The sequence below is a fragment of the Natrix helvetica genome (genome assembly GCF_964273705.1).
Source record: "Natrix helvetica genome assembly, chromosome: 3".
Taxonomy (NCBI): Eukaryota; Metazoa; Chordata; class Lepidosauria; order Squamata; family Natricidae; genus Natrix; species Natrix helvetica.
In genome coordinates this window covers 119,322,477-119,341,668 of record NC_138549.1, presented here as the reverse complement: position 1 = coordinate 119,341,668, position 19,192 = coordinate 119,322,477, and the positions used below count along the sequence as shown (strand labels likewise).

Genomic DNA, 19,192 nt, shown 5'->3' with positions numbered 1-19,192 from the left:
ATAGTTAAAAGCTTGAGCTTGAAGGTCAAGTTTGAGCTCAACCATTGCTAGGAACAGCACATTAACTGTCTTTCAACCTTGAAAATATTTAAACATGTTTAAGTCTCCCTTAATATCCTTTCTACTGCTAGCAAGAGTAGATACTCATGTTGTCACTTAATAGTAAGTTACTATTCTTAAGCAGAACCTGAATCCAGTGTCTGAGACAACTGACAGATTGTAAGTGATGGCTTTGGATAATCACAGAGTAATCAGGTCATTTCTGACTTCTAAGTCCCCTCAACTTCAGCAAAAAAATAGTGCCTTTCCTTTGTCACTGACACAAGGAAGATGTGTCAGGACTATTATCATCCACCTGAGAAACCCATTGCAATATTTACCATCTATCACACTTAAAACATTTTCATATGGTCATATTAATAAAATTTGAGCATGTTTTATCCCACGATGTAAAAAAGATGTGGAGACTCTAGAAAGAGTGCAGAGAAGAGCAACAAAGATGATTAGGGGACTGGAGACTAAAACATATGAAGAACGGTTGCAGGAACTGGGTATGTTTAGCTTAAGAGAAAGAAGGACTAGGGGAGACATGATAGCATTATTCCAATATCTCAGAGGTTGCCACAAAGAAGAGGGAGTCAAACTATTCTCCAAAGCACCTGAGGGTAGAACAAGAAGCAATGGGTGGAAACTAATCAAGGAGAGAAGCAACTTAGAACTGAGGAGAAATTTCCTGACAGTGAGAACAATTAATCAGTGGAACAGCTTGCCTCCAGAAGTTGTGAATGCCCCAACACTGGAAGTCTTTAAGAAGATGTTGGATAGCTATTTGTCTGAAACGGTATAGGGTTTCCTGCCTAGGCAGGGGGTTGGACTAGAAGACCTCCAAGGTCCCTTCCAACTCTACTATTGTATTGTATTATTGTATCCATTGTGCCTGCCCAGGAGTTGATTATTTAACAAAAAATTATATAACAATAAACCAAGAACTAGTATGTTACCTCTCCCCCAGTCAATGAAAAATGGGGTTGAACAGAAGAATCTCAAAGAGGAATCAAAGTAGATTATATGTTGGCCTATCTAATGGTACAGGTTTTAAGCACTGTATGAAAAGTGCAGCTAACACAAAGCCACAATTTTTCCCAGGAGTCACCTAAAAGTAAAAATAAAAAAACAAAAGCAAAACTACATGAGAAGGAGCACTTGAACTTTATTATTATCATTATTTTAAAAAAAACATGTCTCATATAATCTCAGTCACAAAAGAGACGCACCACCTCAAGGAATCAGGCTGTACATTAGCGAACAATAAAGTTGTTTGCCATCTTGGCTTAGCTATCAGAAACCGGTCTCTTGTCTCAAAATTGCCTCTATCATTTGGAATGAAAAATACATGTCCATATTCTGGATCCTGGATCAATGCAGTTGCATTAATAAATGATACAAGTGATCTTCAGAGAAGACTCCAAGTTTAATTGCTGAGATCAGTTTGAAGAAGTGTTGACTCGGAAATGAAATCCATGACCAGCAATAGACCAGAATACTTCCCACTCATCTTTGATAGGGATGCATTGAAGCAGATTTGATATTGGTTTTTATGCCACTGGGCATCTTACCTGGAGAGATGAAAGAAGCTGGGTTTAATAATGTAATAAGAATCTGACCAATTTGGGAGGGCAATACGTTTATTACTATCTCTGGCTCTTTCTTGTACATATTTTTGAGGCAGGTATATTTAATTACTCACTCAAACTCCAACATTACTTTGGGCAAGTTTCTCAGGCATTTTATGCACTAAACAAGAAACCTGATGAATAAGAAAAAAGACTTAAGCTGCCCACTATCCTATTTTCCTATGGTAAACAAAGGCATTTTGAAAATACCATCCAGCTGGACATAATGAGAGTAGTCTTCTCCTGATTTTGATTACTAGCCACTTATTCTCAGTATAATGGACATTCCTATATTTAATAAAATCCTATCTCATCTCCAGGCTCACAGACACCTAGATAATGTTAATATAAATCATATGCTGCCATATCCCTTGTCCCAAATAGCTGTCCTTTTCTAAAGCCTGACCGTTTATACAAAACGTTTAATTTTTGTGGGGCAACACTTCCTATTGCCCTAGTAGTACCACTATATATTTGTCTCTGTGATTCTTTTTACCTGGTTGCCCTGCTTGTGGCATCTGCACTCCTCCAAGCATAGGCTGTGGCTGATTTGGTGCGCCTGACATTTGTACTTGCTGCATGGTAGAAGCACCAGCTATGATGGCATTGGCAGCTTGCTGACTGGTTGGAACAGAACTTCCCACTCCTGGTGGACGTCTGTTGGACAATCCTTTTCCAAAGGCTACAGCTGCAACTAGGGCATTGGTATCAGCAGGGTTGAATGTCTGCTTGTTCTGGCGCAAACCTATAGGGTAGAAAAGCATTCGTACTGGTCTCCAAATTTCCTAAAGGTGTAGTTTTTACTTCTTATCATACTTTAATCTCTGTTTCTGGGATTTCTGTCTCTCAATAGTGTTGTCCCCACTAAAGCTCATTTGGTCCTCCTCCTTATCTAGAACCATACCTCCACTTTCAGATTCTCGATCTTCTTTGTTGATTTTCTCTAGCAAGTTCGAACACATTTTGTTTAGGCTTTGAATCTGTTTCTGCAATCATAAAAATCATATTATGTCAGAATTCACAAGTGCTTCAGGTTGCCTGACTTCATGCAGATAAAACTCATTAAAGCCTATGTCTAGATATTCTGGAAGCTGGAAACAGTTTGAAACTCCACACTGCCTTGACAGAATTAGAGGTAGGCATCATTTTGGATCTGAGATGTCATTGGTACCAAATTAGACCTGGGAGTGGGGAAAATTATGCCTAGTGTATTTGGATCTATGTAAATGAACAATTAGCATATATAGACATATATATCCATCCATCCACAAAACAGAGAATTATTGACATTCAGAGAAGTGTACTGCTTATAACAAGGACAGTGTGTTGGTTGTGATGATTTCAATCAACCTTCGTTGCAAGGAAATGTGGTGCAGTAGGATTTGAGACCAGTGACTATCTCTCAGTCCATTCTACATTAAAGAGCTGTTATGGGAAAAGTGGAGGGAGTACATATATACCGTATTTATCGGCGTATAACACGCACAGGCGTATAACACGCACCTTCATTTTAAGAGGGAAATTTCAGGAAAAAAATTTAAATTTCAAATAAAGAACTTTGAAGCAAAATAAGGGTAGCTCAGAACTTTTTTTTTATTAATATTATTACCATTTATAAGGTAAATAATGTAAAAGGACAGTAAAAGCAACTATGAACACTGCTGCTTTCACTGCTACTATCTTCCACCCTCCCTTCCTCCTTCCCTTCCTTCCTGCCTCCCTTCCAGTTCCCTCCTTCCTCTTTCCTCCTGCCTGCCTGCCTTCTTTCCCTCCTGCTTATCTATGCTTCCTTCCTTCCTTGCACCTCCCTCCCTTCTGCCTGCCTGCCTTCTTTCCTCTTTCCCTATCCTCCTATCCTTCCTTTCTCCCTCCCTCCTTCCCTGCCTCCCTTCCAGTTCCATCCTTCCCTCCTTCCTTTTTTTTATTAACTTTTAGTCGGGAGTCCGGGGAGAGGAGAGACGGCTCATCCATTCTCTCCTCCTCTCACCCACACCCCGCTGTCTAAAGCGCTTCCTTTCGCCCGCCCGAGCTCTTCCGCGGGCGAAAGAAAGTGTTTTAGTCGGGTGTCTGGGAGAGGAGAGACGGCTCATCCATTCTCTCCTCCTCTCGCCCACACCCCACTGAGTAGCGCTCCGTGATCCTTTTCTGTGCGCCTGGTGTTTAGATAGATAGCCGGATGTTTTAAACGCCAGGCGCACAGAAAAGGATCGCGGAGCGCTTCGCCCCAACAGCAGCTGCTTTTCTGTGCGCCTGGCGTTTAAAACATCCGGCTATCTATCTAAACGCCAGGCGCACAGAAAAGGATCGCGGAGCACTTCGCCCCAACAGCAGCTGCTTTTCTGTGCGCCTGGCGTTTAAAACATCCGGCTATCTATCTAAACGGCTGCTGTTGGGGCGAAGCGCTCCGCGATCCTTTTCTGTGCGCCTGGCGTTTAGATAGATAGCCGGATGTTTTAAACGCCAGGCGCACAGAAAAGCAGCTGCTTTTGGGGCGAAGCGCTCCGTGATCCTTTTCTGTGCACCTGGCATATATCGCCTGGTGTATATCGGCGTATAACACACATACATCATTTGCCCCCTATTTTTCGGGGGGGAAAGTGCGTGTTATACGCCGATAAATACGGTATTATATTATCTGGAAGGCAATATAGAATAGAGCAACAACAACAGAACATTACGTACATCTTGTTTAATGTGTAATAGAGCTTTGATTCATTTGCATGCTACCAAACAGCAATTCCTGAGAGAGAATTAAAATTAGTGAGGGTAGCAAAATTGTGGTGGTGCAAAACCATGCTGATCCATATACACATTTACCAAGAAAAGTTTTTAGATTCCAAGCATGTTTATTCAGCATTCAATAATTTAGATTTTATCCCAAAAATGTGCTTTGGGGTGCACAGGGATAAAATAGATCTGCATCTCTTTAAAGCTGACACTTTTCCCCACCCCCTGGATCATGAGGCAACTGCAGAGGATAACCAAATGATCCCAGAAAAAGACCCTGCTGTTTTATTGGGCTGAAGACAAGTGCTATGTTTGTGCTCCCTCAGGCTCCAAGTTTCTTTTTTTCTTCCTGATCCTGTTAATCAATCATCGTCCTACCTGTGCCACATCAGTGCCAATACGAGCTGCATCTGTGCTTAGCTGCTTCTCTTGCTCCTCTACCTCAGGATCAGGCTTCGTTCGCAGATGATCAGGTACAACTTCATGGCTGAACACTGGTACTCGTCCTTCTGTCTGCCGCTGCAATATTCAGTCTATTAGGACTCATAGCTTGCAACAAAATCAGACAATACAAAGCTAAACGTATAGGTCTCAGGTTATTGGAAATGTAGTTTCAGAACATCTACCTCTGCAAGTTTTTAATCTTTCTCTTTTTTATTATAATAAAATGAAGCAATTAAAATAAATGTCAATGAGTTAGCGTCTTCACCATTTGCAAGTCAGCCGTTATGAAGAAACAGCTTGAAACCTGCCACATCAAACTGCCATATACAGTATACATCAATGTACATTGTGATGAGTTTTGATTCATCCTGAAAATAATATTGACTGAAATATAGGGAACAAATGAGCATTCTCTGATCACCATGTTCATTTTGGAAGTGTCCCTCTTCTTTGTGGCAGCCCCTCAAATACTGTTCTGAATTAAAGCAATTACTTGAGAATATGTCTTTCCCATGACACTTTCCCCATTCACTTTTATAATTCTGTCACCTGTGCATAGACCAGCTTCAGAAGCAGGCCTTCCATCCTTAACTTGATTAACAAATATGGTGTCCATTGGCCCTGGCTTCCTCTTGGTTTTCCTGGTTGTAGTTTCCTGGTGGTGGGGCTTTTTTCCCTTGGGGTGGCCCTGCAGTCCAACGGGTTGCCATTATTTCAGTCTCCAGTTGCAAAGAAAAAAAAAATTCACCAGAGTCCACGTGTGAGGAGAGTGGCACTATAGTTATTAAATACTAAAGTGGATAATTTTTAGATACTAAGTTGATAAGTATCTAATATGTATATTTCACAATTTAAGGATTAAAAATCAATCAAAAAAGAGCTGGAAGGGACCTTGGAGGTCTTCTAGTCCAACCCCCTGCTCAAGTAGGAGACCCCATACCATTTCAGACAAGTAGCTGTCCAGTCTTTTCTTAAAAATGTCTAGCAAAGAAGCACCAACAACTTTTGAAGGCAAGCTGTTTCACTGGTTAATTGTTGTCACTCTTAGGAAATTTCTCCTTAATTCCAGGTTGCTTCTCCCTTGATTAATCTCCATCCATTGTTTCTTGTTTTGCCTTCTGGTGCTTTGGAAAATAAGTCAACTCCCTTTTCTTTGTTGCAGGCACTCTAATACTTTTCTGAATTAAAGCAATTACTTGAGACTATGTCTTTCCTATGACACTTCCCCCATTCACTTTTATAATTCTGTCACCTGTGCCTAGCCCAGCTTCAAAAGCAGGTGCTCCATCCTTAACTTGTTTAACAAATATGGTGTCCATTGGGCCTGGCTTATTTCTTGGTTTTCCTGGTTGCAGTTTTCAGTGACTTGGCTGGTGGGGTTTCCCCCCCTGCCCTGCTATTCAATGGGTTGACATTATTTCAGTCTCCAGTTGCAAAGAAGTAAAAAATTTGCCTGAGTCCACATGGAGTTGGGGGGGAGGGCACACGGCAAAAATAGGCACCCGAGGGAAGAAGTGAGGAGGGAGGGAAATGTAATGTAATATAATATAATATAATAAACTATAATATACTATACTATACTATGCTATAATATAATATAATAATATAATATAATATAATGAATGTGTGGAATAATAGTACATTATGGCTTGGCCATGCTCTTGTTTACGTGCAACTGCCAAATTATGATTTCAACATAGATTTGATTTGTTTATTTGTCATTATTTTATTCTAGAACTTTTAACCAGATACTCTTTGAGAAGTTTTAATTGTAATGGTCTTTGACCATAATAAATATTTGATACTTAAAAGGTAAAGCAATACATATAAAAGCAATTTAGACTCACCACATGAATGTGTGCATGCACACACAGAAGAACGCATTATTTTTTTCCCTATTATAAGGTTCTATATAATGACAAAATAGCTTGACTTCACCTTTAAACATATACTGGCCTGTCTTTTAAAGTAACTATTCCCTATATACAATTTTGTTGTGCAACTGAAGCTTGAGCTATATAGCATGTGATAATTGCTCCCAGTTTAAAATCCAATCCTGTAATTTTAATGCTTTCTTTTTGGCTGTAAAATCTTATTTTTAAGCTTTGCAAAGCATTTCTTTAACTATTGTCTAAAGTCTACTATTATTATGATGTTCCTTGTCAGACAGAATTGAGTGCTATAGGCAATCTACAAGGGTGGGGTCCAAAACTTAAAGTTGCATTTAGATCTGCCAACTATCCATTCAATCTGGTTTGCTCAGCATACTGCAAATCCTTCTTGTTCTATCTTTAGCAAAATTGGACGGACGGTTCATAATCCCATTTAATGAAAGAAATTGTTCTTCTCACCATAATGAACCTGGGACATTAATTTCTTCATTGTTCCATCTATATGCTGGCACACCCATACAACCTCCTAGTAGAAATCAAACTTTCAGGAAGAGAAAGGTGGTCAAACATCCTCTTACAGAGTTGCCAAATACTTATTGGTAGCTATTGCTAAAAGAAGTCTTTAGATGTCCTAATCCTGGAATGATGTTACAAAGAAGTCCTTTTATTCTTTTATCTAAATTTTATTCTTATTTATTCACTTTTGCTTTATTATATAGTGTTGTCTTTTCTTAATTCTTGTAAATTTTAATTGACAGTTTATATATTAATTTTATGGGATTTAAGCCTGCTTTTATGCATTGTATTTAGTTACTTAGCTGGTTATTGATCAAAAATAAAGTTTTAATACTATTACTATTCAATAACAACATATTTATGTCTTTTTATTCTATTGTCATACAGAGGAGTATCCATAACACCTATTTCTATTCATCAAATACGTTTAGCCTATAGGAAGAACAATTCTCTTGGTTTCCTATTCCTTCTATACATTTGTCTTTGTGAAAGTTTGCAAGCTTTACATTATTCACTCAACTTTTTCCTCGCTGATAAAAGATTCATTGTTCAGTATACATAGTTCTTGACTTATAGCCATTTGTTTTGTGACTGTTTGAAGTTACAATGACCTGAAAAAAGTTACTTAAAACCATTTTTCGCACTCCATACATCCCCACAGTCACATGAGCAACATTTGGATGATTAGCAACCGGAATGTGTTTATGTGACAGTTGCAGTATCTGTTGTGGCCCAGCAGCGGCTGGCTGAGCTGTTGGTGGACTCTGACAGCTCAGACCATTATGGGACTGCTCTGGAGGATGAGGAAGACTCTGGAGGGTGTTTGGAGTCAGAGCAGGAACTAGAGAGGCCTGTTGGCCACCAGGTGGCATCTGAGTCAGGGAGCAGTGAGGAGGAACAGAAGGAGGTTGTCCCTGATGTGCGTGTAGTAGAGCTGAGAAGAGAAAGGAACAGTTGTGGAGACGATATCATAGAAGGAAGTAAGGACAGCTGGCTAAGGGTGTGGCTTCTCCCAGAGAGTTTATAGGTGGAGCGACGGGAGGGGAATCTTTGCAGGAAACAACAGCCCATTTTACTAGCCGTTGAGAAAGCATTCCATAAGTTTAATCTTGGTTCTTGAAGATAGCTGTCTAGGCTCCTAGCCAAGGGGTGGCTTTATCTATGTAATTAGTCGTGGCAGACAGCCAAGCCTGTATCTGCATATTCATTAGAATCACGGGACAGAACAGTATCTGGGATTACGTGATTACTTTCTGCAACTTTCTTACAAGCAAAGTCAATGGGAAAGCCAGACTCACTTAACCACCACATTACTAACTTAACAACTGCAGTGATTGAGCTGTGATATGAGAAGGCAAAACTCATTTAACAACCGTTTTGCTTAGCAAGAGAAATTTTGGGCACAACTGTGGTCGCAAGCTGATGACTACCTGTATCTTATTTTCTCCTAGAACTAAAAAATAATTATAGTGGTCAAGAAAAGGTACAAACTGAGTCAAATTCTTACCATTATCTCTTCATCCCGATCTGGCGATAACACTAATGGGATAATAACCTGGTTGCGCAACAGTGGAGTTTTCTCATGCTTCAGCACTTTGTTCAGAGTATTAAGCTGCCCTGAGAGCAGAGCAAAACTATCTAGCACCGAGGGCCTAAGGCAGAAAAATGGAAATAGAAATACGAGAATTATATCAAAAGGACATTTGTGGATATGTTTGAGGAATTAAATTACTCTTTAGATCAGAATGCTGTATCAAAGAAATAGAACTCATTGAGCATAACCATTCTAATTCTAAGAGATGTCATGTACAAATTTTCCTATAAGGAATATTTAGTTATACAATATATATATTCTGGTTTCTACACATTCAAGGCAGCTAACAATTAAATTCAAAACACAAAACTTAGAAATTTAAAGGCAAATTAAAACCAATGAAAGCATTGACAATGACAATTTTGATGAAGAAATGTGTCTTAGCTATTTTTTAAAGAGCCCCTTGTACCAAACACTGCTTCTGGGGAGTTCATTTTATGCTTTTCTTGTTGCAATACACAAGAATGCCTTTTGCTGTGTGTCAGATAATTGAGCCTTTGCCAGCCAGGGCATTTTCAAAAAGATCTTAATAGAAAGACAGATCTTAATGTGAATACTGGGAAGTGCCAAACAAATCTAACTTTGACCATCTTGTTAGATCAAAAAATTAAAAATGCTGCTTGTTCAAAGCCCAGTGAATTCTGAGCAAGTATACTGATTTTATATTTTTATATTTTAAAACTATTCCAAAACAAAGAATAATTGTTACAGGGATCAAGCAAAACATTAGTTTCATTTGTTTTACAGCCTGAACCTTTGTATATTTATTCCAGAATAATTGCCACTCAATTTCATGAAACTCACACAAAGATGAAAAAGGAAGGGAGTAAAAGATTTCCTAAAAACATAATAGGCGGTAACATCCTGAAATCAGAAAGTTTGCTTCATTCTCCAAATAAACTGGGAACTAGGAACAATTAAGTTTTGAATTGCAGCATATTGAGTTCAATGTATGTTGGCAGGTATCCTAAATTAGGTGAAATGTTACATGAAATACTGTCCCCTCCCACCAGTACCAGCTGGCTATGAAACCATACCAAGTGAGACGGTCATATTCATTCTCCAGTTTGTAAATGAAATTGACCAAGGAGTTCTTCAGGTCAGCCACTTGACTGATAAGAGCTTCCAGGGATAGCTCAAGCTGCTTTTCCTCTCTCTGGAAAGGACATACAATAAGATTGAATATATTAACTTTCCAACAGAATGGCAAAGTGTCCCTCAAAGTTTACTTTTTGACTTTTTAAACAATAATCTCTCTGTTGTTTTCAGCTACAGATATGTCATGACAGCTCGCTTCCCCATTAAAACATAAAACAACAAGAAGAGGTTTTTTGGCTACATTACAGTAGTAGTAAAAGGAAGAAAAGGGTGGACCTTATAAATACATTTATATTTTACTCCCTCACCTTATGGTTGCATTATAATTTCCTTTCCATAAGCTACCCTTTCTGATCTTTAAATCTCAAGGTGATTTTTCTGTCATTAAAAAAAAAGTTTATAAGGGGTTTCCAATCATTGATAAATGTAATTGATCTTTTTCTAATCAAATTAATTTTGCCACTGTGCTAGCTTTGTCCATCTTCATCAACCATTCTTCCGTTGTGGGTATTTCAGAATGCTTCCATTTTGTGCATGTCTTATTTTATACAGTAACTGTATAAAAATAACCTTCCTGATTGTCTATTATTCCCAGCAAGAAAAGTTATGGTTTCCGTTGAAGGTTCATCTTTAAAGTTATATCACTCTATATATTTGAATTCAGAAATTTCTGATATTTTTTTACAAATCCATCACATATGATAAAATGACCCTTCACTGTGTCCATATTTCTAACATAAATTTGAAGTATCTATATACATTCCAGACAATATTTCTGGAGACACGTACTGATGGTATATCATTTTATTTAAAAAAAAATCCTTTAAGTTGTAAAATAATGTAAATTTCAATTCTTTTAACCACTTATTTTGCCACTGTTCCGTCAGAATATTGCGTCCAAAGTTTTAAACCCATTTTATATCTTTCATTTCTTTTATCTCTTTTATCAAATTTCCGTTTCAAATTTCAGTAAGTTTATACATTTAGCAATTCAACTTACAATGCAAGTTCAACTTACAATTCTGTCTTCTGCTGCTCAATTCCAAATGTCCTATTACCTACCTTAAATCCTTCTTTTAAGTGATCATACAAAACCATTAAAAACTAAATCCCTCTGCTGTCAATTGCTCTCTTGATTTCGTCTTATGTTGTCCATGTCTGACAAGAAATATGATCAAATGATCTAATTCTACTTTATTGTAAGGCTGCATTAATAGAATCTTGCAAATCTGAGTACAAAATTCCCACCGCCACATTCAATTGCATGATCAACTAGGACAGTCTTTCCTAAATTTCTTTCTCTTCCTCCTAAATTCAACCACTTGGGATCCTACCCCCCTATTTTTTTTTTCAAATTGTTTCCAAGGCAGCATCCCCTTGTCCTTCAAGGTCATCCTCATGTATTATAATATAGGACATTGAGCCGGTCACTTTTTCTTAGCTCTGGAAAATAGGCAAAAGCAAACTGTTTCCAAACTCTTGAGCAGAACACTAAGGGACTACTCCAGGTATTTGCCAAGAGTGAACATTGACTGAAAGAGAGGTACCCACATATAAACACAAAACACAGACATCCCCCCCAAATTGGTAAGGTACCTCTCTATACTTCAACGGTTATTCATGGTCAAATTATCACAATCACATTCAATTGCAAAGCAGGAATTCGGTAACGTGAAGCAACAAAATACTCAGCAATAAAATCCAGCTTCGTCAAACGTTAGGTTATGAATCTTTGCAGACACTACAGGCTGAGTAGCTGTCTTAGCAATTATCCACAGGCAGTAATTATTAAGGAACTTTAGTTTTATAAAGACCAGCAGTCTGTAAGCTATGTGTAGCAATGTTGAAATTACATTTAATTTTGTTTCTTTTTTTTTATTCTAAATGTACTCTCCCACACCTGAGGTGTATTGATGTTAGAACATTTTCACCTCCATTTGCAACTGTGCAATCTTTACTCTGTATTTTTCTATATTTGATAATATGTGATTGGTTGATTAGATCTGCACCAATACTTTCTATAATTAAAATTGTTCTTAAGTTTTATTATTTTTATATCTTACATCAAAAGTAAATTTGTTTAGTTAAAAAAGAAGTAATTCACAACATTTCTGTTAAAACCCAGAGAGTTAAAGGTTAAAATAAAAATCAGCTAGCGATTTATCTACTTTCAGCATCTTTTGGGATTTTCCAAATTCCTATGCCTGAAGTTTATTCAACTGTTTATCTTAACTACACACATCAGACTGTGACATACTTTAATGTTCTTTCTTTAATTTAGCCAATACTAGCCCCTTTACAGGGTAGAGCAGAGGAGTTTGGGAAATATCTACATGACAAAGTCGCTCAAATCCGGATGGGATGGACTCCCTTCAGTGGTTCAGTAGAGACGCCCGTGGCGAGTCTTGAGGGTCCGCTTTGGGAGGAGTTTGATTCGGTTGCCATCGAGGATTTGGACAGGTTGCGTGGACGTCTGCGACCCACCACATGTTTATTGGACCCGTGTCCCTCCTGGCTTGTACTGGCATCCTGGGAGGTTACGCGCGACTGGCTCCTGGGCCTGGTGAACGCCTCGTTGGGTGAGGGGTCTCTACCGGCCGCCTTGAAAGAGGCGGTGGTGAGGCCCCTGCTCAAGAAGCCTTCCCTGGACCCAACGGACCTAGTCAATTATCGTCCAGTCTCCAACCTTCCTTTTTTAGCGAAGGTTGTAGAGAGTGTGGTGGCACAGCAGTTCCCACGCCACCTGGAGGAAAATGATTATCTAGACCCGCGCCAGTCCGGCTTCCGACCCGGGCACAGCACGGAGACGGCCTTGGTCGCATTGGTGGATGATCTCTGGCGGGCCAGAGATAGGGGTTGTTCCTCTATCCTGGTCCTATTAGACCTCTCGGCGGCTTTCGATACCATCGACCATGGTATCCTGTTGCACCGGCTGGAGGGGTTAGGAGTCAGGGGCACCGTGTTACGGTGGTTTGGCTCCTACCTCACTGACCGGACGCAACGTGTGTTGGCAGGGGAGCAGAGATCGACCCGGAGGCCTCTCACATGTGGAGTGCCACAGGGTTCGGTACTCTCGCCTCTCCTGTTCAACACATACATGAAACCGCTGGGCGAGATCATCCGTGGTTTTGGGGTGGGATATCATCTGTATGCTGATGACACTCAGCTATACATCTCCACCCCAAACCACCCCAATGAGGCCATCGAAGTGATGTCCCGGTGTTTGGAGGCCGTACGGATCTGGATGGATGGCAACCGACTGAAACTCAACCCTTCCAAGACGGAGTGGCTGTGGCTTCCGGCGCCCCGGTTCAACCAGGTGTTTCCATCTCTGGCCATTGGGGGCGTGCAACTAGCCCCTATGGAACAGGTGCGCAATTTGGGCGTCCTCCTGGATGCCCGGCTGTCCATGGATGACCATGTAACAGCCGTGGCAAGGGGGGCGTTCCATCAGGTTCGCCTGATGCGCCAATTGCGCCCCTTATTGGACCGGGATGCCCTACGCACAGTCACCCATGCGCTGGTGACGTCTCGCCTGGACTACTGCAATGCTCTCTACATGGGGCTTCCTTTGAGATGCACTCGGAGACTACAGTTGGTCCAGAACGCGGCCGCGCGGGTGATCATGGGGAGGACTAGATTCTCCCCTGTAACACCTCTCCTGCGCGAGCTGCACTGGCTTCCTGTGGTCTTCCGAGTGCGTTTCAAGGTCTTGATTATGATCTTTAAAGCGCTCCATGGCACAGGGCCTAGTTACATGCAGGATCGCATCCTGCCCCACACATCCCTACGACCAATCCGCTCTCACAGAGAGGGACTTCTCCGGGTGCCGACCGCCAAACAGTGTCGGGGGGCGACACCCAGGAGCAGAGCCTTCTCTGTGATGGGCCCAGCCCTGTGGAATGATCTCCCCCGGGACATCAGGATTACTTCCGATCTCCGCTCCTTCCGTGTACAACTGAAAACCCACCTCTTCCAACTATCTGGCCTGGCTCAACCGTAATTTTCTCGTACTCCTCCTGACTGTCTGTTTTTTAACATTTTGAATTTGGATTGTACATGGGGTTTTGTAATTAGGGTATTTTAATGGTTTTTAATTGTCTATGTATTGTATCTGTTAACCTCCTCCGAACATGTGTGTCTTTGTACTTATGTATGTCATGGATTTATGTAAATGTTATATGTTTTTTACTCCATTGTACGCCGCCCCGAGTCCTTTTCGGAAAGGGAGCGGCTAATAAATTTAAATTATATATATATATATATATATATAAACAACCATATACTAATGATATTCAGGATACAGTACAAAACATCTGATATACATTTTTCTGTCCCAGGTCAGGGAGTGCAAGGTACAATAAATAAGATAGTTGGAATAGAAACTGACATATGGTTTGGTCCATGTGTAGGAAAGGGAAACACAGAGATATATCAGTACATATATCATACATTATTCAAGCAGCCAGGAACATTTGGCTTATATTAATTCCTAGAAATCATGATACATAAACTACAATAGTGTGTGTACAGAAAACATTAAGATGTAACTAAGCAAACTGTACACAATATACAGTATGAACCCAGCCAGTATTTGTGTTTTTGGAATATGTCCTCTAATGCACAAGGAATGTATTTCAAGAATACTTGTAATCAATGTCACAGTATTTTGAAGAGAAATGCTGTCTGTCATGTAATCTTCCGAGCAAGCTGTGATGAACCTGCTGGAAAAGAGCCTTCACTTTTTCAGATTTAAGAAAGGTGGGATATAACAAATCTAAAAACCTCCACTGAAGATGTACGGCAAGATCATTGAATTGTGAAAATTTATTTAGAATGGGAAAAAGATTGTCTAGAGTGGGGACTTTGTTCTGGAATAAGATTTAGGAAGACCTGATATTGCCAGCCTGAGGAATTGCCAACTAAGATGAATTAATGCCCTTGTGTAACTCTAATTCTAAGAAAAGAAGGCAGAGGATGGGGGAGGTGAAAACTGTTAGGTAGCAACTGTTATCCAGGTACAAGCTCAGAAGATTTTCCAAGCAGGGCAATAATTTACTTAGTACGCTGAAACAGGAATAGCTGTTTAGATATTATTTCTATGGTGGAGCAACTTCCCCAGAGGAAAACTAGATTTAAAAATATTAATATGCTGCTAAATTATATCCCCAAATCTGGTATTGGTCCACTTATTTGGGCATATCAAACTACACTATACTGCCAAAAGTATTCGCTCACAACTGATTCTGATTATGTGGATGGGTGAGCGAATACTTTTGGCAATATAGTGCATCTTGAAAGGGTATTGGGAGATGGATATTGGGTACAAAGACCCAGAGGATTTCTGGAAGAAGAAACTTAGAATTTCCATCTTTTCATTCTGTAAGCCACAATAATTTGCTGCATGGTCAACAACACTATATCAAACCCCAGCTGCAATGCTTCAAATATGACCCAACCTATTGAGCGGTAAGCCTTCAACTGCAAAAAAGAAAAGAAAAAAGAAAAAGAATGAATGAATGAAAGAAAGAAAGAAAGAAAGAAAGAAAGAAAGAAAGAAAGAAAGAAAGGATATTTCAAGACTATCCCCAAGTGAAGAGGTCAAATCTAAATGAAATGAAGAATTTCCCAATAAGAGAGAGTGGATACCTTTCTACCAAGCAGTAAATATTGTAATAGTAAATGGATATTCATTAAGGGTCAGGAGGAAAACTGAAGTCAAGATTTCCATTATAAATGCCAAATTCCTTAATGACCAACACTTGGCTTAGGCATCACAAGTGCAACTGCTGTTTGCCTAAGCCCGTGATGGCGAACCTATGGCACACATGCTACAGGTAGCACGCGGAGCCATTTCTGAGGCACGTGAGGCATTGCCCTGTCAGCTCCAGCATGCATGCGTGGGCTGGCCAGCTGATTTTTGGGCTTGTTTTTCGGCCATTTTTCGCCCTCCAGAGACTTTCCTGAAGCTCCAGAGGGAGAAAAATGGCCCAGCAAGCAATCCAGAAGTCCGTTCTCAAACTTCTGGTTTTTGTGCTGAGCCATTTTTCACCCTCCCCAGGCTCCTAGAAAGCCTCTGGATCCTGGGGAGGGCAAAAAACAGACCTACCAGGCCCACCGGAAGTCAGAAAATGGGCTGTTTCCAGCCTCCGAAGGGCGGGGGAGGCCGTTTTCACCCTCTCCAGGCTCCAAGAAAGCTGTCTGCGCATGATGGGGCAGCGGGGGGTGTCACGCGTGCATGCGCAGGGGGCACAGTGTGGGGAACATTAAATTATGGGGGTGGGCATGCGTGTGCACGTGATAGAGCAGAAACGCGTGCTTTTGGCACCCGAGGCGAAAAAGGTTCGCCATCACTGGCCCAAGCCATACAGAAAGTGCACGTAAAGCTACATTTTAAATGGAAAGTGAGAACCTGCTGCACTACATAGAGAAGATCTAGCAGAACATATGTGGGAGACCAATCAGGAAAGAAAAAGTATTAACAAGGATCTGCGATTCCTGACTGCAAGCAATTCTTCAAAGTCTTCCATAGAAGCCAGGGACATAGCTGTAGCAGACACAATGACTATAAAGCAGCAGAATCAAGTTCAGGTCCAGGCTCTGAGCAAATTAACAAGATGGAAAGGCAAGTACTAAACTTGCCCACCTAAGTTGCTGTCTAAGAAGCAGACACCTTAGAAGGAAGAAAATCTGCATAGATGCCAGAAACTGTCCTCAGTTGCAACAGAGTAGTTCAAGACAGAGCAAGAAAAGGAGCAGAGTCTGTATATGATCTGGAAGAAGGTGGAATGCAATCCCACTCCCTTAAGCAATTTCAGATTTTGAATTTCATCACAAACAATAGACTGTTGTATCAGGAGTATTTTTCACAAGGAGAAGGAGAGAGAGAGAGAGAGACAGTGAGACAGCTAGTTATGCTCAGGTTTTGCAGACTATTTTAAGTTTGCAAATAACCATCCACATGGCCATATTAGAAACAAGGAAAAATCTTAATTGGCCCAGAAAACAAATTTATAACGAAAATGTATAAATATTTGCTAGAAATAAACTTAGAAGAAGAAATAGTTAAAGGCTGTATGATAGCATGGGCCAAAAAGTTTGGTTATAATATAGATCTAGCGGATTGGGAAAAAATTTGGAATATAAATTATAAATTAACGAGATCAGCAACACTGAAAGAAAATATATACAAAATGTTTTATCGTTGGCACCTACCACCAAGATTGGCAAAAATGTACCCAATACTGAAACCGACCTGTTGGAAATGTAAAAAAGAACAAGGGACCTACTACCATATGTGGTGGACCTGCCCGGAATCGCAAAAATATTGGAAAAGAATCTGGAAGTGGGCACAAGAAATTACGGGGGAACAAATAAAGTATAAACCCGAAACCTTCTTACTAGGAATAATTAAAGGGAACTACACAAAAAAATTAAATATCTACTAACACATATATTAACCACAGCTAGAATAGCTTTTGCCCAATGCTGGAAGCAAAATAATATACCGCCGGACGAATTAGTGATAAAAAAAACCTTGGATTGTGCAGAGATGGACAAACTAACCCTAAAATTAAAGGACAAAGAAGAATCAGAATACTACGAAATTTGGAATAAATGGTATGAATGGTTGGAAAATAAGAAAAATAATTAAGCCGAAAACAATATACATAAATAAACAGAACTGTATATAAAAGTAGATAAATATGTAAAAGATCATAAAAATGTATAGATAAGATGACATAATGATGTAATAAATGGTAAAGAGAGGAAAACACATACAGATACGACGATGTAACATTGTACAAACTGTTGATATAAAGATTGTAATATGTGATGAAAAGACAAAAACAATAAAAAATTATTATAAAAAAAAAATAGAAACAAGGAAAAGTTCAGACCATATTTTTTTACAAGTCTGGAATTGGTAGGAATGTGACCAAATGTGCACAATTCTGAGATGAAGAATAATATGTTGAAGGCAGATATTTAAAACATGCCATTATTAAAAAGTTCATAAACTTTCACATTTTTTAAATAAACATATTGAACATGGAAAAAGGAATTCTATGAAACTCAAGGCAACTATTCAGAGTTTATTGCAAAAAATCAGACTGAAAAAATGAGAAATAAAGTTAATCATTTTTTGAATAATTATATAACTCACCAAAATCATATAAAACAATTATGATACTGATATTTTACAGTATCTGTAAATGGAACTCAATTATTTTTATAGACCTGATATTATTTAACATTTTGTGAGCAAACGAAAAATCAGAGTTGGTGGACTCAACTTTTAAAAACCACTAATTATGAATCACCAAACGATAGGTTTAGAAGGGATCTTAGAGGTCTTTTAGTCCAATCTCCTGCCCATAAAACAATCCTTGTATAGATAGTCCTCAACTTATGACCACAATAGAGATTGGATAATTTGTCATTAAGTGCCCTTGTTGAGGGAGGCATCATGTGATCACATCCAATTTTCCCCCAAATCTTTTTATTTTTTAAATAAAAACAAACAAAATCATCCTCCATTACAAAATTGTAGAAAGTGTGTCAATTGGTTACACAGTTTTCTTGCATCCCTTCTAACTTTATCCATTAACATTACATTTTTAACATAATGCTCTAATTTTAAGAAAATTTTTAAACCTTTTTTCTTAATTATTGTTTACAATTTATATCCAATTTTCCCTTTTATCATGTCAATACAAATTATTACATTATCATTATCAGTTATTTAGTTTGGCTATGTTTAACTTACTTTTCCCCCTTTTTTCACCATTTAAAAATGTATACCAAATTTACAAAATTTTAAAACCTCTTTTCTTAATCATTGTTTACAATTTATATCCAATTTCCCTTTTATCCTGTCAATACAAATTATTACATTGTTAGTCATTTATTTAACGATAGTTTGACTATGTTTAACTTACTTTTTCTTCTTTTTTCACCATTTAAAAATTTATACCAAATTTCCTCTTATCAAACCAATACATATGTATACATTGCTATCATTATCAATTATTTACCTAACTCTCATTATCACTACATTTTTAACATAATGCTCTAATTTTAACTAAATTTAATTAGTATTTTATTATCAGTTTTCATATCTCAACCTGTGTCTTTCCAGTAATGGTGTAGTCCTATTTCTTTTGCCATTTGTGGAATTGATCTTCTGGTTATTTCCTTAATCAAATTTGTTCGGACTTCTCTTCGCAACTTGTTGCTTATTACAT

The 19,192-nt window shown here is 38.9% G+C and overlaps 1 protein-coding gene across 2 annotated transcripts in view; it reads right to left on the bottom strand.

Annotated features, from left to right (window-relative positions):
- Positions 1–1,177: 1,177 nt before the first annotated feature.
- MED8 (mediator complex subunit 8) overlaps positions 1,178–19,192 on the bottom strand; it is a 30,377-nt gene continuing 12,362 nt past the window's right edge. For both annotated transcript variants that reach the window (XM_081946805.1, XM_081946806.1), the window contains 6 exons: positions 9,884–10,002; positions 8,760–8,904; positions 4,779–4,919; positions 2,578–2,659; positions 2,170–2,418; positions 1,178–1,616 (listed from right to left, as the gene is read on the bottom strand). In XM_081946805.1, the coding sequence (XP_081802931.1) occupies positions 1,552–1,616; positions 2,170–2,418; positions 2,578–2,659; positions 4,779–4,919; positions 8,760–8,904; positions 9,884–10,002 (801 nt within the window). In that variant the 3' untranslated portion in view covers positions 1,178–1,551. The remainder of the gene's footprint in view (positions 1,617–2,169; positions 2,419–2,577; positions 2,660–4,778; positions 4,920–8,759; positions 8,905–9,883; positions 10,003–19,192) is intronic.